Source organism: Pantherophis guttatus, chromosome 1 (assembly GCF_059756535.1).
Source record: "Pantherophis guttatus breed Tessera chromosome 1, ASM5975653v1, whole genome shotgun sequence".
In the NCBI taxonomy this organism is placed as follows: Eukaryota; Metazoa; Chordata; class Lepidosauria; order Squamata; family Colubridae; genus Pantherophis; species Pantherophis guttatus.
The window spans coordinates 138,379,132-138,404,779 of NC_142063.1; the positions used below are offsets into that span (position 1 = coordinate 138,379,132).

Sequence of the window (25,648 nt, forward strand, 5' to 3'; positions counted from 1 at the left end):
TCATATTTTCCATCAAATAGATCTAGGTATAGTACTAGCAGTTTTTGTACTTAAAAAAAAAGTACTGGCAATCACACCTTATCTATGTCCAACAATGAAAAGTATTTTAAAACTCATTATTTTAATGAACTGTTTTTGTTGCATCTGATTTATAGAAGTCTTTTTTGACTTGCCTGTTAAATGCTATAGAATGTCGTCCCTTGGGAACTGTGTTTGGCCCCTGTTAAAAACTGTAAAAAGGGATCTCTTTCACCAGTTTCTTAACTGTTAATTGATTTTAACATTACATTGTATTTATGTCTTTCACTTTTAATACTTTGATTTAGCTTCTAATTAGTTGCCTATTCACTAGAGTAGAAGGCTGGGGTTTAGATCAAATAAAACAAATAAGGAAAATGCCATCCCCCCCCCCCAAAAAAAAAAAAAAGAAAGAGGTGTAAGACTGGCAATTTTTGAAAGTTCCTATTTTTCTTTGCTTCTCTAATTGTAAAATTCCTTTTTAAAAAAGAAAAGAAAAACCATCACTAGGGAGGAGTTAATGTGAAATCTTACAAAGATAATCATATCTGCAGTCAGAAACAAAGTTTGTTCTCTGAAAGTACATGGATACAAAGGAAGACAGGAAGCTGCCTTTGTTTATTTTATATATTATATTTACATACTGCCTGGCCCTGACTCCCCAAACACCCTGCTTTATAGCAAATAAGACTAATAATCAATGTATCTGGTAATGTTGATAATTATTTGCTATGAATTCTGCAAGTGTTTTTTTCCAGATCTACTTGGAGATGCCAGGGAACGTACCAAGTTGTGAATACAAAGTTTGTTTTTTACAAACCAACTATGTATTTTAGGGGACTCACACATAAACACATATCCAAATGATAAGATGCTATAATATTTTGATTATGGGTCCTCTTCTGACCAAGGAGGAAATTAAAGGCAAAGACATCTCCTATCCCTATTGCTTTTCTTTAATACTTATTCATAATGTCTTTTCCTGCTAGATTATTTCTATTTTTTTTTTTTGACAAGGTCTACTTTTTCCCTCTTCTGAGCCTAAACAATCTCATTGTGGAATCAGGTTTTTTGTTGTTGTTGACAGGCAGTATTTGATATCCACTATGTTGTCATATCCGTCTCACTGTACCATAGAAAACTACATTCGTTTTAAAGTATACAGCAATCAAGGAAAAGGAAAGGAAGAAACTAGAAAAAAATAGTATAATCTGCTGAATACCTCTTGCAAGAAAACCCTCAACCTTGGCTAACTTCTACAATTTCTCTGAAACAAATAGGTTTAAACCACTATTTTAATCAAACCCTAACCATCATTATCAACCTTAACCCTAACCCTAACCATCATATATTTGTGTTCCCAAAAGTTAACTTTCAGGTGATTTTTCTAAATTAAGCTGTTTTATGGAACTGGTTCAAATTTACAACGTTTTGAACAGAGTATGTCAGGTGAATAGAATGTTATTACACAAATAGAAAATGAAAGTATGGCAGGGAGGACTGGCCATTGCAAATTCGACATAGGTATAGGTTTGGTTGAGTGAGTCTACCCTAGTGCAGTGTGGTCTACTCATAATTTTTTAGGATTTCCAAGGATATTTTCTCAAACCTACTGGAGCTAAAAAGAGATGTATCAGGGAGCATTTCTACATAAAACATATGGTCCACCTGTGAGCTATACCTTTTTCGAATACTTTATGAACCAATATGTATTCTGTTGAAAAGATATAGACCTGGAGAGGGAAAAGCAAGCAAATATTCTCTGGATTGGGAAGCAGAGATGTAAGATGTTTCACTTCATTGTGCAATTAGATGGTCATCAGAATATGTTCACCCTAACTGTAATCTGGTGTCTATATTTGCAGAGGGCTGGAATGAAGGATTGTGCTATCTGAAATTCGTTAAGAGTCTTCTCATCAAACTCATATAAATATAGTATTCGATCTCATAAGCACCTTTCCAGCTACAAAAGTGCATTTTCACTACATTAATATATGTCCCTTGGTGCAATAAACAAATGGTTAGAACGTTAAACTGAACCAATTTTATGATAGTGTAAACATAGCAGACACTTACTCATGGCCTAAAAGCTGAAACAGACTTTCTGAGAAGAAGTGACCTTGACTTGTTGAATCAAAACTTTATTATCTTTATCTCAGCAATACTTGAATCTAGTTTTTATTCCCCTGAAAAAGACAGCTTATACAAACAAAATCTTTCTCTGGAGTGTTTAGTATTTTGACCATCTGTGGGTGATACATCCACAAAGAAAAACTTTGTTAACAAAAAACAAAAAAAAAATCTTGCTAACATAAAAAAGGATAAAATTCCAAAACTGGGATTATAAGTACTGAAACCATTAGAAGTCTTTCCCCCCCCACCCCACCCCCCAAAAAAACCTCTTCTTTGATCTGTGAATGGTGTCTGATGTCCAAAAAATATCACATGGAATTTATTTTTTCTGTGCCATAAACTCAGAAATTCTGTATTTAGTAAATGTAGAGGCCACCCATCTTTTGACACTGGACCACTCACAATTACGAAAATAAAATAAAATAATAAAATAAAATAACAATATCATTTAGACTCATATACCACTCTGTGGGGCTTTACAGCCCTTTCTCTAAGCAGTTTACAGAGTCAGTCTATTGCCCCCAACAATCTGGGTCCTCATTTTACCCACCTTGGAAGGATGGAAGGCTGTGTCAACCTTGAGCCCTGTCAGGATTGAACTCCTGGCTATGGGCAGAGCTAGCTTGCAATACCACATTCTAATCACTGAGCCACCAAGGCTCTAAAATAAAACAAAATAAATAAATAAAATAAATCCTAAATAAAATAAAAATAATTACACTTAAAAAATAAGAGCAATAACATAAAAATAACAGTTGAGAAGACCCATAACCACTCAAAAGAAGCTATGTCACAGGCTTACTCATGCTATCTTGGTCTCGGGATTAATAGCAAAGCCAGGTTTTTAGTGCCTTGTTTTCACAGGGCAGAGTTAGGGCAAATCTAATTTTTGAGGGGATAATGTTCCAGAGGGCAGGTGCCATGGTAGAAGGGATTGTCCTCCTGGGTCGTGACAGATGACATTCTCTTGCAGATGGGACCTGGCACATGCCTCTCCTGCCACATCTAATAGGATGGGTAGGCATCATTTAATTAAATTCACATGCTTAATTTTTTTTTGGCATACCTGAATTTGCTTGTTAGTGTTTGCCAAAATCTTTTTATCCTAGATTTGAGTGCTGTGCACTGGTTAACAGGGGAAAAAAAAGTAAATTGAAAAATCCCTTCTCAAACACGCCAGCTATAAAGGTTTATTATAGATCACAGTATTTCTCTTTAAGTTTCAACTCTGAGTAACAATTTTAAATTTTTCAAATTAAAATAAATTGTTAAAAGCATTTGGAACTAATTGTTAAGATTTTTGCCACTTTAGACCACAACTTCTTTATTTTCCCCTTGAACAGATCTTTCAGATCCTTTAACCTGTCCCATTTTATACTTTCAAACTAGTTTTGAGTTCCCTGTTAGGTTTCTTTGGCTGCTCAAATCTGAGCTTTGTGCAGTATCTGAGTTATTTCTTCTTTTAATAAGGCCCTTAATTTTATTTATTTTGGTTTTTATTGGTGGCATGCTGGTTTCACTACTTTATTTTCAAATATCATTCTCAGTTTCTTCCTGGATTAATTATTCTTGTTTCTACTTGTCTAATTGTGTGTGTGTGTGTGTGTGTGTATGTGTGTGTGTCTGTTGGACAATTACATTTGACTACCTTCACATTTCACTTAAATTTACAAGAGTCTATTCTTCTTCACTAATCTGTACTGTGGATAAAGTAGATACGAGGTTTCTTTCATTTTTACATCACTCTACTATATGGTTAGAAACCTAAAAGGAGTTGTATTTAACAAGGTAGGCTGGAGGAAGTTTAGATGCAGCTGAAATCTGTCAATCAATAATAGTAAAAATCAAACATTGTCTAGTTTTACTTGCTGCAATTTGGTTGTATAGGAACTTTTCCTGTCAGTTTACTGTTTTCTAATAAATTGTAGTAAGAGTTATATTGTTCTTAATGGTACATTAAGAGCCGAGATGGCACAGTGGTTAGGGTGCAGCACTGCAGGCTACTTCAGCTGACTGCTAGCTGCAGTTCGGCAGTCCAAATATCACTGGCTCAAGATTGACTCAGCCTTCCATCCTTCTGAGGTCAGTAAAATGAGGACCCAGATTGTTGGGGGCAATATGCTGACTCTGTAAACCGCTTAGAGAGGGCTGTAAAAGCACTATGAAGCGGTATATAAGTCTAAGTGCTATTGCTATTGCTACATACTGCAATCTTTAAAAGACTTGTGATGCACATTTGCATTTTCTCTGTAAATAATATAATAACAGAGTTGGAAGGGACCTTGGAGGTCTTCTAGTCCAAACCCCTGCTTAGGCAGGAAACCCTACACCACTTCAGACAAATGGTTATCCAACATCTTCTTAAAAACTTCCAGTGTTGGAGCATTCACAACTTCTGGAGGCAAGTTGTTCCACTAATTAATTGTTCTAACTGTCAGGAAATTTCTCCTTAGTTCTAAGTTGCTTCTCTCCTTGATTAGTTTCCACCCATTGCTTCTTGTCCTACCCTCAGGTGCTTTGGAGAATAGCTTCTCTCCCCCTTGTTTGTGGCAGCCCCTGAGATATTGGAACATTGCTATCATGTCTCCTCTAATCCTTCTTTTCATTAAACTAGACATACCCAGTTCCTGCAACCATTCTTCATATGTTTTAGCCTCTAGTCCCCTAATCATCTTTGTTGCTCTTCTCTGCACTCTTTCTAGAGTCTCCACATCCTTTTTACATTGTGGCGACCAAAACTGAATGCTTTGTTGGATGCTTTGTTAAATGAATTGTTGGATGTCTTATTATATACCTATGTGTATTATTCATTCTTTTATACTTCTCATCCCTGAAATTTAATTTTTTACATTGTTTTTTATTGAAGCATATCCTACCTTAAAACAGGGTTTATACTCTTTTTCTGTTCTGAATGTTTGTGCATTGATCTAAACATATAAAATCCCATCACAAATGTGGAACTCATTTAAAACATAAAAGATTGAGATATTTGGACAAATAGTCAGGAGTTAAATCATACTGAGTTCAGTGGGCCTTCTTTCCAAATTGAGATTGACAATATAGCAGTCTTAAATTTTCAGTTAAAACTATAGTTCATAATTATGTTTTATTTTTTGTTCATATCTTATCCCAACTGCTCACTTTGATTGAAAGAAAATTAGTGAATTGTAATATTTGTAAATGCAAAACTATATAAAAATATCTATGTAAAGATAGATAGATAGATAGATAGATCACAAACTAAACCCAACAATACCTGGAACATCAGTGAAGGCTTCTCCAAGGACAGAGACATGAAAATTCAGTTCCATCTTTTTCAATTTCATCAGCACTTTAAAGAAGCTTTCAGGATCTTTATCATGTTCCCTTGAAATGAAATAGAACACACCTTGAATTTTGAATTGTTTACTTACTTTATTTTCATATTCATAATTCATATGCTGTCTCCATCCAAACCTTGATATGGCCCACAACATAAATAAGACAATTATAAAATAACTGCATTATAAAAATTGGTTAAAAATCTTACCAGACTTCATATAGTAGTAAACCAACCTTGAAAATGGACAGTGCCTGGACAGCTGTTAAGGGTTGGTACCTTGTGCCTGAAGCTCCATGGAACAGAATACTCTAACAGATGGCAGACATCTTTTTGGTTTAGAGTGGAAGGCAATTCACTAAACCTTTTATGTATTTCCATAACAGGTTCAGAATCACTCCAAATAAGTAGTTTTGGAGTCTCCTCTGGAAATGCTTATGTTCCAAATTAAAACCATAATTCCAGATACAAACTGGATTGGAACCATTCATGTCTGTAAGTCAGATAATCAGGCAGCCCATCTTTCAATGTCAAAGTGCTTTTAGGAGTAATGTCAAGTTTTAAACCCGAGCAAAATGGACATTTTTCTGTTGTTCATTGTCCAGCTAAGAATACATTACAGACTTTGTATAACATTGTAAATACATAATATTATGGAGAATACAAAAAAGGTATAAAAATTGTATGCCAAAAAAATTAAAAGTAATGAAATGAGGTCCACAAGTTTTAAAGTTGCCAAGTTTGGAGACCCCTGTTCTAACATTTAAAAAGTGATTTTATTATTGAAAGTTAGAGTAATTTTTAACTTGTATGGATGAAAAAGTGCTTATTTACAAAAAAAGCATATAGAAAATAAATTATGCAATAAGAATTTGGACAGTTAGAGTCCAATCCTAGCCATGCCTATTTTCAAGTAAGTCCTGTGAATTTCAGAAATAAACTGGAAGTAAGCATATATAAAACTACTGCCTTTTAGTGGTCATGGGAAAGTAACAATTTCCCAATTCACGTTTTCCACTGGATGATGTCTCCTAAGATATATCATGATACAAAATAATTTTATACACAACTGACACGTGTGTAACCCTCTGAAGGCACAGAGCGTGTTAAAGAGTTATAAATAAGCTAAGCTAAAAGCAATATTAAAAAGGTCAATCTTAATCTTCTTAAAACATTTAACAACGGAGCTTTCTCTTATTTCAGTTATACAGGGGACTCAGAATGGAGAGAGAAGAGGAAAAAGGACATTTTAATACTGCTTTATGAATGTGCAATGAGAGAGAAACTCACTTTTCCCCCAAGGATCAGAAAATAAAGCAGCCAAACCTCACTTTCAGATATGTGCTTACGATTAAAACAAGACAACATTTAGAAAATCTATCACCACACTAATAGTGGCTGAGAATGGAATGGGATGGGATGGGATGGGGTGGGGTGGGGTGGAGTGGAGTGGAGTGGAGTGGAGTGGAGTGGAGTGGAGTGGAATGGAATGGAATGGAATGGAATGGAATGGAATAGAATAGAATAGAATAGAATAGAATAGAATAGAATAGAATAGAATAGAATAGAATAGAATAGAATAGGTCTTTATTGGCCAAGTGTGATTGGACACACAAGGAATTTGTGTCCGATACATAAGCTCCTAGTGTACGTGCCAAACAACAAAGTAATAATAACATTATAATAAAGGATAATAATCATAATAATGATATCACTAATAATAATAATGGTGCCTGAGCTTTTCATTTCTTACATAGTTTCTTGCTTCCCCAGATTACCAAAGAATAAAAACTAAAGAAAGACACTTCTGCTTCATATCTTAAAGTTAAATATCAACTTATATAATTTGTGGATGGTCTGAATAGAAGCAAATACATTTGCACTATATATTGAGCATGTATACTCTATAATTTAAAGCCCAGAATAGGATGGGATGGGCAGCTACATAAATTAGACATATAAATAGTCTCTTACTTTGACCAAGGCATGGGGCTGGAAAGGTTTGGTCAGAATGGCTCCTTTCCTAATGACTGTGGGGTGGGTGGGGGGTGGGGGAGGATTTGGTTAATGAAGGCAACTGGGAGTGACAGAATTGTTATTGCTAAGTGCTGCTATCACCTGACATCCTACTTTACAACCACATTGCTTAGCCCAGGGCTACCTGTAATGTCTTGGCCTGAATGACTACATTAAGACAAGCCAAGAACTTCTGATGAAGGAAGTCAATCAAGGAAAGCACTTGAAAACCACAAAGGTAAAGGCTAAATACAGGAAAGAAAAAAAATTGAAAATCAATTTGTAATTGGAAGAACAAGCCAATGCATGTTCAAAGAGCTTTTGTTTCCAAGGTTTACATGCACACACACACACACACAAATACAAGTGGTACAGGGGACTAGAGGTGAAGACGCTCGTCTCACCCTTGGGAGATTGAGAATTCAATCTTAGGCAGTGACAGATGTTTCTCTATCGGGGTGCAAAGAAAAAAAATCTGCTGCAAACTCTGTGTGGGCATCAGGAAGCCTATTCTCCAAAGCACCTGAAGGCAGAACAAGAAGCAATGGACGGAAACTAATCAAGGAAATAACCAATCTAGAAATAAGGAGAAATTTCCTGACAGTGAGGATAATTAATCAGTGAAACAGCTTGGTTGTGGGTGCTCCATCACTGGAGGTTTTAAAGAAAAGTTTGGACAACCATTTGTCTGAAATGGTACATGGTTTCCTGCTTGAGCAGGGGGCTGGATTTGAAGATCTCCAAGGTTCCTTCCAACTCTGTTATTCTATTAACATTTGAAGAATATAGATGGAAAATAAGATTAAAAAACCAGCACCGTCTTCAGTAAGGTCAGGAGAGTTAAAAAAAAGAAACCGAAGGCTTTACTTTAGAAGCTCAAGAACAAGCCAACTAATTGCATGAAGGTGAAAATTCAGCTTCTAATAAACAATTGCAAATTCTGCCTTGTAGTGAAAAGAATGAAGCAATTGACCATTTCATCAGCAAAAGTTCATAAACTGACCTCAAGCAGTGTCATGATTAAGCTGCCAGAATTATTAATTGGAAACTTTGCCAGAACTTTGGATTTGAATGCAGTAAAAAGTACTGGGACCATCAAGTTGAAAGTTTTTAGAAAATGGGCGGGTTTAAATTTTTTGGGACTTAAATTATGAAATATTGGGACTTGCAGATCAAGTTAGAACTGAAGAAGCTTCTTGATAAGAAATGCAACATTTTTAAAAAAAAAAAACAAGAAAGTCTTTTGGAAAAAACACCTTTGGGATAATCTGATGTTGAATGCTTATGGAAAAAAAATATGATATCGCAGCAATATCAGATCATGTAGCAATCATGACTGGGGCTCTTGGAGCAATACTAAAGGACTCCCTTAATATCTGGAAATACTGAATTTACCAGACCTCACAACCCTAATATTACAAAAAACCCACCCTGCTTGGAATTGCCTATATTATTAGATACTACCTTAGTAATTTTTAGGCTTTTGGTTAGGGCTTGAATTATTAAGTTTCCACCACTCCTAGATTGTGAATCTAACCATAGATTACCCCAGACATAATAATTTATTAAATTTTGTTTGTTTGCTGCCCGATTCTTAAAGACTCTGGGTGATTTACAACAATCAAAGACTTTATAATAAAAATCAATAAAAGGTAAAACCTGTAAAGCAATGCAAAAAGTGGCTGCTATTTATGGACCAGGATTGGTGATGTCCAAGAATAGATGTTTTAATCAGTAACTGAGCTTGGTTACTGCAATTCTGTGCAGTATGTTTTCAAGTAAGTTTCAAATGTAGTTAAGTATGAATACAGGTGGCTTTTGTTATATGCAAGGGTTTTGTTCCAGCCCAACAACTGCCAACTAATGAAACCACAGATAACAAGATCTTGGGGGAAAAAACATACTTCATGCATACTTGAACTCCTACTTACCATTTTGTGCCTTGAATAAAATACTTACAGAACATCCCCTATGTTTTCCTTGAAACAGAACTGTGCACCCAAAAAATGCAGATGCACATAACCCTTACTGCAGAAAATGAGGCCAGTATCTACCAATGGTGTGAGACTACAGGTAACAGAACCACAGATAATAAAAGCCACCGGTTTTATTAGATTAAATCTTCTTTTCTACACTGATGCACTCTCAACAGTTTTCTGTTTATCAGTGCTAGACTATTTTCAATTCTCTGCAGTCCTTTAGTTTATTTTGGCCTTCCTCAAAATGGAGACAGTACAGAGATATGGATGTTGGGGAAGGTGGCTGGAAAATAATTAGTTTACATTGGTTTAGAGATGACCAGAAAAAGGTCAAATTCTTTTACTACACTCAGAAAAAGTCTATGGAGATTCTCAGTCATCCAGGTCTTGGTTGTCCCAAAGGTACTTTTTCAAGAGGCAATTTAAGTTTCTTTGTTTTTCCTTAAAGATGTTTCATTTATCATCCAAGAAGCTTCTCCAGTTCTGAGAAGCGAAATGTTTTCAAGGAAAAACAAAGAAACTCCAGTTGCCTCTTGAAAAAGACCTTTGGGACATTCAGGAAAAAGCTTTAAACATAAAATCTTCCCATGAATATTCCTGAGGTCAGCAGAATTTGCATCATAATACAGAAACTAGAGCCAGACACACTGTTGTGATCATACTAAATATATACAAATTAAGGAAGAAGAATTTGAGGAAAGAGTACCTCATCTCAAGTCTGGGTTTCTCTTAGTATAAGGCTTTAAAATATTAGATCTTACCTTACTCAGGATAATAAAGAAATACTTTTTCAGATTAGATAGGAACTCTTATTGTTTATTCTGATTGATGAGTCTTATGATATTGGCTGTGTCTGCTAATTACTAATTTGATTTTAGTAATGGTTTTAAAGTGCTACATTGATAGATCATTTTCATAAGCAGTCCACTGAGGTGCTCGAGCTCCAACTCATAAAGAGATGTTGCTGATCAGTTAAATTGGTGGTACATCGGCAGAATCCATTCCTTGTCCCTGAATTCTAGCCTCAGGAACAGGTGCTCATATCCAATCAACTGTAGAAGAACATTTCTGGTAATAGCCAAATTCACAAGGAAGATCCTCACCATGCACCCTCCCCACTTTTGGCATCATGGCTACTGCAACACTTGAAAAAAAACATTGCTTTGTACTGCTAATCATACCATGGTGGTGCAGTGCATTGTAGGCTAACTCTGCCCACAGCCAGGAGTTCAATCCTGATTGGCACAAGGTTGACTCAGACTTCCATCCTTCCGAGGTCAGTAAAACAAGTACCCAGATTGTTGGGGGAAATATGCTGATTCTGTAAACTACCCAGAAAGTGCTGTAAAGCAATATGGAGTGGCATATAAGTCTAAGTGCTATAGCTATACATGAAAGTGAGGAATAGAGTGAACACACACACACACAGAGAGAGAGAGAGAGAGAGAGAGAGAGAGAGAGAGAGAGAGAGAGAGAGAGAGAGATACTTCAGAGAACACCTATAACTACTTTGCCAGGAAGAACACAATAGGTATTTCATGTGATTCAAGACAGATCTTACTTTTCAGGAAATATATCACAGTTTTCAGGCAAAAATGTGATGGATGGATGGGAAGGAGGGAGGAGAAGAGTATAATGATATTCAAGAATAAACTGAGAATAATCAGATTCAGCATTGATCCTGCAACCCATATCTGAAGAAAAGAATATAATTAGGATCTGTTTTTTTGAATTGTTACAGAGGTAAAGAAGTTTTTCTAGAGTTCTGGAACCATTTTATGGGTCTCTCACTTGTACCTATAAATGTTTTATGCATAAATCAGAAAAAAAACCAGTAGTAGATGTATGGACTAGAAGAAACCTGGAAACCACGAATTCTAGTCCTTCCTTGGGTGTGAAAGCTGGTTGGATGACTTTGGGCCAGTCCACACAGGGTAGTTGTTTTGTGGAAAATAGGAGATGGGAGAATTATGTGTATTACTTTGACTTGTACAAAGTAAAGGGAGTCTAGAAATATTCAGACTTCAGAAAATATGATGTGAAAACACTTAAAGTCCTTGAGCAAAAAATTCTAAAATATAAAAAATGTAAAAAATATAAGAATATAATTATTGTGTGTCAGAACAGAAAATGCTGTAAAAAAAGTAAACATAACAGAGTTTCATTTTGCCACTTATAAGTCAGAATTCTTTTCCAGATAACCAAATAAAACATATGGCATATATAGTATGTGTAATATCTCCTAAAATCAAACACAATAAAAAAAAAGTATGATATTACTAAACTTGCTGAATACTTTTCTGAGAACAAGATAGTTACCATCCCAAACATATATTTAGCCATTCAAATTTAGACTTTCTGAAGGTCAGATAAGTATGTAACTGTTTAACAGACAGAATACCCCTGAACATTTCCAAGCTCTGTTGAGCTTATATGCTGTTCCTTAGGTGAGGTATTAGCAAAGCTTATTTATTTTCATTTCCACAGCTTTTATTTTCTCGTTCCCTTGTGGTAAAGCTGATTTCCATGATGATTCCCTTCTTAATTTTAATATCCTCTTTTACTCATCATATAGACATAAGAATTTTCCCTAAAATAATGAAACTCTTCCAAAGGAAATGAAAACAACCAAGAGAAGGGGAAGCAGCAAATGCTTACTTTTCAATTAATTGATCCTCTGTCATATGCACATATGAAATATTTTTTCCATGCAAGGAAAATAAGGTTAATTAACATAAAAACCCTTCACTCGTGGAGGTGTTGAATTTTGTATTTTATTCATGCTACTGTAAGTGCCTTGATTTCCCAGTAATGACCTAGTTCTCCTAATGAGTAACATTAACCCCTGGCTGTAGCTGTCCAGGACTTAATTGTCAACTGAAGCTGAAATAAGGAGAGTTTGCCGATCAGCAGGTATGTGGTATATTAACTCATGTCATTTCAGACCCTAATAAATAAATCTGTTGCTACGGCAACAGGAACATCAGCTATATCACTTTTTTTTCCCTGAGCTTTATAAAAGTAACTGTCTTTCACACCAAGCTTTTAAAAAGGAAATTAACTATATGTAACCATAATTAGAAGAAACATCATTTCTCATCCCAGGAATATATCTACATTAATGAGAAAAGACACTGTAGAAAGAGGGAAATATTTTTTTTTACCATGGTCAGGGGAAGTGAAGGAATGCAGCGTGAAGATCCTCATTCTCTTCAAATAAGAACAGATTAGGAAATGGTGCAGCACTTCAGATATGGTGTTCCAAGCACACTGAATAGTACTAACACTTACTATCCTACTAACATATACCAGTAACCTCTCCAACCCATTCAAAAGGTTGCCCAAGCCTCCACAGTTTATAATGGGAATTATAGTCCAGCCTGATGAATTACTGTGCCACCTAATCTGAAACAGAACAACATTGGCAGTCCAAGAAAGTTCATATACAACTGCAGCAAAATGATAATTTAACAACTCTAAACTAGGTCAGAATCAGTAATATTAATAACAGAGTTTATGTAGGAGAAGGAATGGCAGAACCTGGAGGTGGAACTAAGAGGGATCAGCCTAGAATCCCTATGTGGTCACAAGTGAACTAAATCCAACCTTCCTTGAATTTCCTTGATCCTTATCTAAATCCAAACAGGTGCTGTTAGTTGAGAAGATCCCTGTGCATAGGCACAATTAACAATAAATCAGTTTAATTGGATCTTCCCATGTGGGCCTGGCCTGACAACTGAAAGATTAAAACAGAATATCTTCCGGTGCAAGGCAACTATTGCATCTAAAGTCTTCCTACTCTAACACGCTTGTCACAACCTCCTAAACCGATCCAGTTCTTTAAAGTAGGGGTCCCCAACCAGAGGTGGGTTTCAGCAGGTTCTGACCAGTTCTGGAGAACCGGTAGTGGAAATTTTGAGTAGTTCAGAGAACCGGTAGTAAAAATTCTGACTGGCCCCGCCCCCATCTATTCTTTGCCTCCCAAGTCCCAACTGACTGGGAGGAAATGGAGATTTTACAGTATCCTTCCCCTGCCATACCCACCAAGCCACGCCCACCAAACCATGCCACGCCCACCAAGTCACACCCACAGAACCGGTAGTAAAAAATTTTTGAAACCCACCACTGTCCCCAACCCATGGTCTGTGGACTGGCACCAGTCTACAGCATGCCCGAAACTGGGCCATGAAAACAAGCAAAGCCCCATCCATGAGTTGCAGGCAGCACACAAAACCACGCCCCTTCCCGTCCGTGGAAAAACCTCTTTCCACAGAACTGGTCCCTGGTGCCCATAAGGTTGGGGCCGCTGCTTTAAAGACATCCTTTCATAACATACAGCTTGAATTATAAAATAATCTTTCTGTGAAGGAACAGTAGGAGCCATTCCTCAACTATGAGCAAACATAAACAACAAAAGAAAAATGCCTATTTCTTATATCCTTTACAAAGATTTAAGGCCAGTGTAGAGCATCACATTAAGTGAAGAAGATATCAAAGGAATTTAATCTGAGACATCAAAATCAGATGATTTATTCTTTCCTATATTAGAACTAAAAATGAAATCTTTGATGATAAAAGAGTGAACATAGCACTCAGATTCCTCATTCTGTTTTACACAAAGGTAGAATAGCCAAAAAAACCAAAAAGTATTTATTACTGGAAAAGGAAAAAGCCAAGTGGTGATGATAATTGCCAAAGGACACAAGTGGTTGAAATTAAAAGGAAGTTAAAACGTTCGCTAGAGGCAATAATGCCCCTTCTTATCACATTAGTAGCCACTTCCACCCAGTATCTGAGGAGCAGAATGGTGAAGGATTGCTTGAAGGGCTGTGGAAAAGGCAGGATGTGATAGAGATGATTAAGATCAGAAAGAAAAACTAGGATGAATCAAAGAAAAGAAATAGGTATTTATTTAATTAATGGTACTTCTCCTTTGAAAGCATAAATAAAGCCAGAATTGCAATGGTTTTAGGTTTTTTTTTAATAGATATATTTTCAAAGCAGCAATGGATAATCCCTCCAAGCCTTATGCAAATGGAATATGATAGAAGGTATATACATTCTTTATATTCTGATAATATATGTTGTTCCTTTGCAGTAGATGCAGAATGAACAGAGATGAAATGAGAGAAACAATATACCAATGGGAGCTAAAACTTTGATGTAGCCTATAGCTTTCACTACAAATAAGGAAGTACACTAAAATAAAATAAAAGTCCCTTCTCATCCATGTGGGTGGTACATGTCATCTTCAGCCTTGGGTCCTCTACCAGAGTCTTGGGAGTTGGAGGTTCTGTGAGGTATCTCAGCAAGTATCTGTGAGGTATCCCAGCACTATACTCTTCGGGACAGAGTTCTCTGATATTCTTCCTGGGGTCTATTGGAGCCATTCTCTTCAACATCTTCATCAATGATTTGGACGAGGGGATAGATGGGGAACTCATCAAATTTGCAGACAACACCAAGCTAGCAGGAATAGCCAATACTCCAGAGGATAGTCTTTCAGATATAGAAGGATCTTGACAGACATTGAACATTGGGCACTATCTAACAAAATGAAATTCAATGGTGAAAAACACAAGGTTCTACATTTAGGCAAGAAAAAAATTGCACAGGTTCAGTATATGTGGTACCTTACTCAATAGTAGTAACTGTGAGATCTTGGAGTCCTAGTAGACAACCATTTAACTATGAGCCAGCAGTGTGCTGCAGCTGCATAAACAGAGGGATAGAATCAAGATCATGTGAAGTGTTAATACTACTTTATAATGCCTTGGTAAAAGCCACTCTTGGAATACTGCATCCACTTTTGGTTGCCACGATGTAAAAAAGATGTTGAGACTCTAGAAAAAGTGCAGAGAAGAGCAACAAGGATGATTAGGGGACTAGAGGCTCAAACATATAAAGAACAGTTGCTGGAATTGGGTATGTCTAGATTAATAAAAAGAAGGACTAGAGGTGACAATAGCAGTGTCCCAATATCTGAGGGGCTGCCACAAAGAAGAGGGAGTCAAGCTATTCTCCAAAGCACCTGAGAGCAGGACAAGAAGCAATGGATGGAAACTAATCAAGGAGAGAAGCAACCTAGAACTAAGGAGAAATTTCCCGACAGAACAATTAATCAGTGGAACAACTTGCCTCCAGAAGTTGTGAATGCTCCAACACTGGAAGTTTTTAAGAAGATGTTGGATAACCATTTGTCTGAAATGGTATAGGGTTTCCTGTCTAAGCAGAGGGTTGGACTAGAAGATCTCCAAGGTCCTTTCCAACTCTGTTATTCTATTCTATTCATTCTCCTAATTTAGGAGTCACAGCCCCAAATTCTCCTACCACCACCGGGATCATTTTGGCCTTTACTTTCCACATCCTCTCTAGTTCTTCCTTCAGGCCCTGTTACTTCTTCAGCTTCTCATACTCATTCTTCCTGATTTTGATGTCACTTGGCACCACTGCATCTATCGTTGTCTTCTGGTCCTTGTCTACTACCATAGTGTCTGGTTGATTGGCCAATATCTGCCTGTCCATCTGGATCTGGAAGTCCCACAAGATCTTAGGCTTATTATTTTCCAGATCTTCTGTGGAATCTCCCATCTGGACTTGGAAAGGTCTAATCCATATGCTGTGCATATGTTCCTGTACACAATGCCAATTACTTGGTTATGCTATTCCACGTATGCTGTTTCTGTCTCCATTTTACACTCTGACACTATGCATTGCACTGTTGCTGAGACTTCTCTGCCTAGTATGCACCATGGGCCCTGTCTAGTGTCGGACACCTTTGCCTCTATGGATCTGGTGCTTAGTGCCTGTTTTTGTGCTATGATAAATGTATCAGTGCTGACCAGCCCTTTCCAGCCATCTCTCTTTCCCTGTTTCCCACCATCATCCACTAAATTTTCCTTAATTCACACCATCAAGGAAAGCTAATTGGATCCAGGCAGCAGCCATTCCTGCCAACTCAATTGTTCTGCTAAAACATCCAGGTTTGTAAAGCCCTATTTGTCTCCATAACTCTAGTTTTATCAAATTATAGTTTCCATTTTCTTATTAAGACTTTCCATTATAAAATCAAATAGAGAAATACTAGGAATAGTATACAGCAATTACCAAGGACCCAACTAGTCTTCATTTCGGCAATGTTGGGATCTCAGCTCCCTGCTTGTCAATAATATGGGATATGCCAGATTAGAGACTAAGGGGAAAAAAATAATGCTTAATCATCTAAACATACTAATTGTTCAAAGAAAATGTCTTTTACAAACAAAATCTTGCTTTTAAAATATTAAAGAGGTAGGGAAAAAACAGGCAAAGAGGTATCTTCCACCCTTTTATTTTTAAAGTTCCAATTTAAAAGAAGACGTTTGTCCTTAACACTGTTATATCAGTATGAAGTTTTTATTACCAATTATCCACATAGCTATCTATCGGTGTGCCAGATCAGATTGTAATAACTACAAAAGTGAATAGATTAATTTTGACTTTTCATCTACCATTGTACTTTTTTTTTTTATTTGGCAAATTACACTATGCAAATTAAATACAAAGGTTTGGCATTTGAATAAGATGGTGGAAGAAGACAATTGTTTAGTAGTTTATCTTAACAAACAGGATCGTCTAAAAACTATTTGGGATAGATGTGTCAAACTTAATCCTGGCAACAAAATACAAAAAATGCTTCTCTATAATATAGTGCACTTCAACTTGTTTGTGACAACTTGCTTAAAATTTTTCTAACATGGTCTGACAAAAGGAAAAAAACATTATCTCAAATAAGTTAAGATATTATTTGTTTGTTATCCTTTATTCAGTTACCTAGGAAGCCTGTGCTTTTGTTTGACTCTTTGCTATAAACATATTAAGTCTTTGCCCATAATCCTGATTTCAATTAATTTATGATGTTGGAATATGGCTCTAATAGGACAAAGTTCTATATACTTCATCATCATACAGATATTTCTCTACTGTGATTTCACCTGCCTCCCTTTCTTGCCCACAAAAGTTCTATATTAATCTTGGCGTAATATTGTCGAGTTCTGTTTTTGACAATTGTTAAGAATAAAAGTACAGCTTTTTGCCTGAGTTATGCAAGCGTGTATGTGTAAAGTATTACTGACATCCAAGAATAAAAGACTTAGACTTTGATACAAAAAACATGTCACACTACCTCAAGTTACTTATGAGTTCTTGAAGAATTCATTAACTCTCATCCTTAGATGCCATCTATAAAACTGCATAAATAGATTTAGGTTTCTTGTTCTGTCTATTAATATTTTTTAAACAGAAGAAAAGTTATGTATATACATACATGCACAAACTATATACAGTTATTTATTTTATAACATTTTACCACCCATTTGATCAGCTATAATGTACAGTTGTATATCAAACTTTGTTGTCAGAAAAAAAATATCACCCTATAATATAGCCAGAATATAAACTTGATAGATTTTTTTAAAAATCTTTTTTAAAAAAGTCATATATAGAAATTAATGAATCCTAATTCTGAAGATACAAAATCAAAATCAGCCTTGGTAGTACAGTGGTCTAAGGCACCCTGTTATTAAGCTGGTTATTAAGACCAGCTGCCTGCAATTACTGCAGGTTCGAATCTCGCCAAGGCTTAAGGTTGACTCAGCCTTCCATCCTTTCTAAGGTAGGTAAATTGAGGACCCAGTTGTGGGGGCAATAAGCTGACTTTGTATAAATATACAAAAGGATGAAGGCTATTGCTGAGCACATTGTAAGCCGCCCTGAGTCTCCGGAGAAGGGCGGCATATAAATCAAAATTTTAAAAAAAATAATTTTAATTTAAAATTAAAATAGTTGAATTGGAATTCAATTTAATTTAAAGATTTGCATTTTACTGAGTTTTGCAGTACAGTATAAGATGAATAAATATAAATGTATATAAAATATAAAAATAATAAAAATGTAATGCGTTTGTGAAAATTGCTCGTAAAAATGACTGTGACAGCTTATGTATACATCAGGAAAAATACCTATGAATTTTTGTGCAAGCCTCTCTTTAACACGTTGTCAAACTTATGCAGGATAATGACCAGATAAATTTCAACTAGAGAAACAAAAAAAAGAGAAACTGGAATTGACAGATTCATTTATTCCTTTTACCGATAGCATAAGGGTTGGCATATCAAGGTATTAGAGTTGCATGAGCATCATTGAAATTGGATCATAGATCAAGAGGACTTACAACTCCTAGAATTCCCAAGGCAGATATCTGGGAATTCTGAAAGTTGGTCTCAAACAAAGTGAACTCTGCAGGAGCAGGGAGGAATCTGTAATATTTGATTGTATAGTCACAATCTCACAAAGCTAGCTTATGTTGTATCACAACTAACTACTGTTGCACTTTAGCTTGCCTTTGGCTAAGGCCTACTAAGTGAGGTAGCATGAACTGAGGATATAGCTCCTTTGTGTAGTAAATGCTGAAGGATGCGGAATGGTGCAGAATTGGAGGAAAGTTCTGGCTATTTTGCAGCCTGCAAAATAGAACAGAACAGAACAGAACAGAACAGAACAGAACAGAACAGAACAGAACAGCAGAGTTGGAAGAGACCTTGCAGGTCTTCTAGTCCAACCCCCTGCTCAGGCAGGAAACCCTATACCATTTCAAACAAATGGTTGTCCAATCTCTTCTTAAAAACTTCCAGTGTTGGAGAATTCACAACTTCTGGAGGCAAGTTGTTCCACTGGTTGCACTGTACCAAGATGCAACTACGAATATTGCTTGGATGCAAATGTTGAAGCACAATTCAGTTGAAACCTAAATGACATCTGCATGTGGACTGGGGAAGCAATGTCTTGTCCTTCACCTCAAGCAGCCAAAATATCTTGGGCTGGCTGTGCCTTTGGCTCGGTCTCAACAGTGAAGCAAAGCCACAAGTCACAGCGTTGCTCTGGCAGATGAAAAAAGCTTTTGATTCTCTACAGACTCTTGCTGGCACAAGAGGCCAAAGGATCAGGCCATTCATTTCTAACAAAACAAGGCGAGAAACATTTGGGGATTCTGGTGCAGAACATCACAATGAGGTATTGTTTCATTGTAAGAGAGAAATAGACAGTAGGTGAGCTGAAAGCTCAGAATGCTAAATAAATAAATAAATTTACATATTACCCGCTTTTAAGTTTTCAAGTCGTACTAGTATTCTTGTGCGGGGAAATGGCTGCGGTGAGAAAGTCTAGCATCTTGAAAGAGTAGCAGCACTCTTTGACAATACTTTTACCAGCAACTCCACATCCTCCTTATTACATCAATTACCAAAACCTGGTGTTTGTTTAATGAGATCATTTCAGGGCCTCAGAAGGGAATATTTCAATCTGCTAATGCCTGAATAAGGCGCAGAAAATTGTTAGCTGCTAATGCGGTGAATGATGCGTGTGTGTGTGTGTGTGTGTTTGTGCATCTCATTCCAACAGCAGAGCCTATTGTATTTACCTGTGCGATGCAGGTTTCTCCGCTGGTATTATCTTCTCATGACTAACGGGTTGAACTACATTTTTTTAATTTACTATTTCATATTTATCATTTTTAAAAAGAGAGATGGGGGGGAAGAGAAAAGGGGTAATTGCATTTTTATGAGCATATTTACATAAATCATTTTGCTTGAATATCCCAACACTAAATGCTTAGAGTCGAAGCCCTCCAACCATTTGCATACGTGCTTCTTTTCTGACGTGGAAATACTGGCGTTTTGGATTTTCATCGCAAAGCCTGGCTGCGCTGGAACTCTAATGGGCTTAGAACAGTAAATTTTGAGGAAACTGATTGCTACCCCCGTAGCTAGTCAATGTCTGCCTAGACCCAGTGGCATTTGGGGAGTGGGGGGAAAGAGTGTTTTATCATAAAATTATCCCAGCAGAGTCCATTCCGCAAGATAACATCATCATCATCACCATCGCCATCACCATCAGGACTCCACGCAGGACCCAACAGCTCTGGCACAATATTGCCAGTCATTTATCTGTTGTCAGCACAGGTTACACACTGTAATCCTTGACTGCCTCGGAATTAGAATGTCTTTGATGTCCCCACAAGAGTTTTTTGCCTGAAGGCTTTACCAATGCTCAGCCGCTCAGTGTTTATTCCTCGTAATCTTCCTCTCATCTCCAGGCTAGCAGTGACAGATGGTTATGGGCACACAATAGTATTAAGAGTTTGATATTTTTTTTCTCCGTTTTTTTTTTTTTTATGCTGTGCTCTCTGTACAACAAATAGCTATCAGACGCGGGCCAGAGAGCTGACATGGCTCGCTTAGGTAATGGCAAACAAACAGCCCCGGTTGATGCTTTCTGTCATTTTCCCGGCTCACCCTGCTTGTTTTCATTGTATACTCTCAAAGGTAAACTATATTAACCTTATAGACGGTTATTAAAAAGATATATCTATATGAGCATAAAGTGCCTTTTCCCCCCTCTCTGTTCTCCTCACTCTTTTGATTATGAAAGTAATACTGCTGACATATTGAACAAATATCGAATGTCAACATAAATTTTTAGTATGTGATAATATTCCCCTTCATATAGCCGTGTGTCAGGCGGGAACCCTGGATGATGCATAGCAGTAAATAACCCAAACAAAATTAGTTCTCTTGTCAGCTTCTACCTTGTATGTCCCCAGGCATCAGTAAAATTGACTGCACGCTAGATTTTCAAAATTAGCCCTAATGTTAGCTGTGTGTCTGGCAACCTCCAAGTTTCCAATGTTCTACTATATTACCCGTAAGGGTGAATGTGTTACTTTTATATTTTGGCATTTGATCTTGCTGATGTGGCTTCTCCTCTTTTCCAAATTAAAAATAATTTAGCTCTAACAATAAGGATGCGTGCAGACAGAAGCCTGCATCTCTTTAAGCAACTAACTTTAGGCAACAAAATTAAATTAAACAAAACAAGGGCCTAAAAATACACAGAAAGAAAAGGAATCATTTCACTGAATATTGCTCATTTCATTAATTTAGCTTTGTGCTCCTTTATGCAAAAGGCATAGTAATTAGGGGGGGGGGTATATTTTCCTTTTCATTTACCCTGCAATTTATTTATTTTTAATAATACCTAGGGGGGGAAATAAAACTCACTCCCCCACCCCCAAAAAAGAGATCTGTATTTTAAAGGAAACCTCACAATCTATAAAAGTTTCAGCATGTATTCTAATATAGCTGTTTGTCACAAGAAAAAAAAATCAACAAACTAGCAGGCCTGGTTATTAGATTTATGAACTTCACATTCCTAATCACTAATGGAATGGCAATCAATACATGTCACAAGCATACCACATTGTAAAACAGCCTATGAGAACACAGCATTTTTTTATTTATTTTTTTGGTGGAGCTGATGGCAATTAAATTTGACTAAAAATAAATGTAGCTCCCCGAGAAACATCATGTGAGAAGTGTGAAGTTGATTAAACAAATCCAAAGACGGATTCTGCATCGACTTCCAATCCCTAAATTTTTATGTTCAGACATTTGGAGTCAAAGATGAAAATCCCTTTAGGTACCAGATGCTGCAGATCATCTGGGAAAGCTTCTGGAGTTTTAATGTGTTGGAAGTCAAATCCCCCACAAAGGCGATTTGCCTCGTCGGTGTGGTGTTCTTATGGCTTCACCTGCAAACCGTTGCTCTCAGAAAAATCTGACCTACTGATCGACCCGGCATCTCAAAAATAAACACAGTATAATCTGTGGATGAAGTGAACTCTAATCAGGCCACATGCAGATTAAACGAACTGTGAGGGGGGAAAAAAAATACTAGATTAAAATGTTCGTGCCCAATACCGGAAGATTATCAGGACATTTTACCTCTTTAAATCCTAATTTATGGTAGGAGTCAAGCTAAAGTTTATATATTTGTAGTGATTACGTGGGAGGGTAGATTTACTTCAGTTTAGAAAAGATTTGGCGATCAGGTCAACAGCTTGAAGAGCAGCAGCTTTCTTATAGCCTATTCCATTCCCTCTAAGCCTACATATAAGCATATGCTGATTTCTAAAAAATAAATAAATAAATTGTAGGAAAGATAGATTTTAAAACGAAGATGCAAATAGCATAGTATGGTCTTGAATATTAACACCTAGTCAGTCACATTAGGATAATTAAGATTTTTTTAAATAGCACTGCATATTAAACATTATTAGTGGACAGAGCTGCTTTCAAGCAGGATTTTCAGCAGTTTTCATATTTTTAGTGTCATCCCATGTTTCTTGTCCATATAGAGATGCTCAGCTCCCTCCCTCTGTTTTTTTTTTAAACAGTGATTTTCAGCACTTCATTTTCTAACCAAGTACTTAATTCTGGAGTCCTTGGTGCTCTCTGAGCTTGGTTGTTCTCAGACATTTTATTACCCATCTAGATAACATCATCAATGCTATGGAGTGTGGGGTTTGCTCCCTGTGTACTTCCTGAGAATGCTCAGGAAGATAAATCTATCTCAGCATCTACTTCTGTCCTACTATCGCAGCACCATAGAGAGTGTCCTGACATACGGCATTCTTGCATGGTATAGGAGCAGCTCTGCAGTGGACGAAAAAGGTCTACAGAGAATCATTAAAACTGCCCAGAATATCATCGGGCTCCAGCTACCAGCCCTGGATGACATCTTCGAATCTCGCTGTTTGAGGAAGTTGCATAACATTCTCAGAAATTTCCTGCTTACCATTTTTTTGGACTGTTGCCTTCTGGCAGAAGATACAGAACAATTAAAACTCAGACCACACGTTTTCTGAATAGTTTTTATCCCAGAGCTATAATTGTACTCAACAATGAACTAAAGGGCTACCATCAGTGAGCTGTTGGACAGCATTACTTGGTCTGTTGTGTGGATGTTTGGGTGGTTTAAGGGTGGGGAATTTGTGGTGGTAGTGGGGGTGTTTGGGGATTGTTATGTGTGTTGGACCTGGTCTTTGGGTGTTAAGTGAATTTCGTTGTATGGGTATACTGTGTATATACGTACAATGACAATCAAGTTATTATTATTATCAGTTATATATAGTAACTTGCCAGTGTTGGTGAAGGTGTGGTTATCTCCTTGGTAGTTCCTTGATCAGGCTATTGATTGTTCGATTGATTGTCTGATTTGATTATTTGTCCCAGGGGTGACAAACTTGTGGCATCACGTCATCATCACATGACGTATCATGACTTTTTTCCCCTTTGCTAAACCGGGGGCGGGCGTGGCCAATACATGACGCATCCGGCCCATGGGCCGGGAGTTTGACACCCCTGATTTGTCCGCTTATATAGGTGTTGGTTGCTGAAGAGGATGTGTTCTTTTTGTTTCCTTCTTAGCTTTTTTATTGTTTCTTATAAATGTGTAAATGTAATTTATCTCTATGAGTTTAGATAATGATTAACACCAGAAAAACAAGCAGAAAACAATACTCAAGGAACTACCATGGAGAAAACCACATCCCCACCAACACTGGTAAGACAAGCTACTGTATATAACAGGGAGCAAACCCCACACTCACTATCACTGATGATGTTTCCTAGTCGGGTAAAGAAATGCCTGCAAGCAAACAATCCAGCCCAGAGAGACCAAGGACTCCACAATTCAAGCCTGACCTATGGATATTCTCTTCTATTAGTATGAATATTAAAACAAATTAAAACAAAATCCTACAATCTTCATCACTGAAGAAAATAGCACTGTTTCCAAATTCAAATTCTATTAGACACAACATTTCAGTGTTGACGTTACACTCACCATCTGTGAGGCCAAACAATGTGCAACGGCCTCTGCTGATATTGCAAACTGCCCACATTGTGACCAAGAGGAGTGGCACATTGGCTCCCTTCTCCTTGACAAAGATGCTGTCTCTCCGGCCAGGGGCAACAATCTCCAGACTCTACTTTTTGGTGCCCAGGTCTTTGGTCTAAATTGTTGATATTGATGATATTTGCAGTTTCACATTTCTGTTCTTGAAAAGGCATCTCCATAAGCAAAGATGTACCTCCGATTCCTTTAGCATCGAGCCCTTCTTTAGTATGGGACAGTGTGTTTTTTAGCATAAACCTGTTACAAACAAATAAGTAAAATTATTCTTCTTGCAAAAGCTCTCCATTTTAAACACAGCTCAAAACCTTTGAATACAATGTTGTTGTTTTTTTAAATAATCCCAATATTATAAAAGTTTATGCACCCAAATGCAACTGTTTTGTCAGAGGGATAATAATGGAGACAAACGGATGGAACCACCAAAATCCATCTTCAAGACAAGAGTAGCTCTGAACCATTATTTCTTTTCAGAAATGTCTGGATTGCTAAGTGGTTAGATAACAAGCAATTAAAAGCGATACACACTATAGATAACATGCCACTGGTTTTCACAGGTCATTAATACATTTTTATTTACTGATAGAACCGCAACTAATAATACTCATTACAGGTAGTTCTTGCTTATTGACCATGTGTCCAGGGACTGTTTGAACATATAAGGGTGCTCAAAAAGGAGACTTAACAACCAGTCCTCATAGTTCTGGCCATCACACACACATATACCCCTGAAGTCACATGATCACAATCTAGGTGGTTGGCAACAGGCCACTCGGACACTCTCCCCCGCCCAGCAGCAGCCAACCTGGCTGCTTAACATCCTTTTAAAAAGGAAATCCCAGAAATTAAATGTGGGGCCTTCTGTCTTAAAGCATATGGAATGTCTTTGAAGCCTCTGTTAAACAACCACGAGGGAAATAATGTCGTCGTGTTTCTTTCCTATGACTAAAATACTTTTATTTTTCTAAAACATGTTTATTTCCCTTCTTTTCCTCCACCTGTAAATATCTAGACAGAAAACGTTTCTCTCTAGGGAACGGTTTCTAAAGGGGTTTGAGATTCAAGAAAATGTATGTGAAAAGGAAGCTCTGCTATAAGATTCTTGGATTTCTGTTGTTGTAGTGTTTTGTTTTGTTTTTTGCCAATACCCCTCCTCCCCAAAATTAACCAGCATAGCTACCTCTTTACTGATTTTGAGTTACATGTTTGGGTGCAATCTTTTACCTCTTTACCCTGGCTCTTACATCCAGTTATGCAGTGCCTTACCTCATGATATTTTCCCAGATATTAGTCCTCATAAATCCATTCTGTCATACTAGAATTTTCAGTTATTAGATAAGATGTTACCAATATCTCAGTGAAAGCAACTAGAAAATATCTTTTGCACTGTGCA

General features: G+C 37.0%; 1 protein-coding gene and 1 long non-coding RNA gene across 17 annotated transcripts in view; one reads left to right on the plus strand and one right to left on the minus strand.

Annotated features, from left to right (window-relative positions):
• The window catches only part of LOC132710782 (uncharacterized), a 128,633-nt gene extending 128,254 nt beyond the window's left edge, over positions 1-379 (plus strand). For both annotated transcript variants that reach the window (XR_015731117.1, XR_015731116.1), the window contains one exon: positions 1-379. This exon is cut by the window's left edge and continues 1,637 nt beyond it. This is a non-coding gene — a long non-coding RNA (uncharacterized LOC132710782).
• The window catches only part of QTMAN (queuosine-tRNA mannosyltransferase), a 256,090-nt gene that overhangs the window by 24,821 nt on the left and 205,621 nt on the right, over positions 1-25,648 (minus strand). For all 15 annotated transcript variants that reach the window (XR_015731115.1, XR_015731114.1, XR_015731113.1 and 12 more), the window contains 2 exons: positions 24,187-24,495; positions 5,408-5,517 (listed from right to left, as the gene is read on the minus strand). Coding sequence is in view for 12 of the 15 variants with exons in the window: in XM_087881826.1 (XP_087737952.1) it covers positions 5,408-5,517; positions 24,187-24,495 (419 nt within the window). In the remaining 3 variants the exon portion in view is untranslated. The remainder of the gene's footprint in view (positions 1-5,407; positions 5,518-24,186; positions 24,496-25,648) is intronic.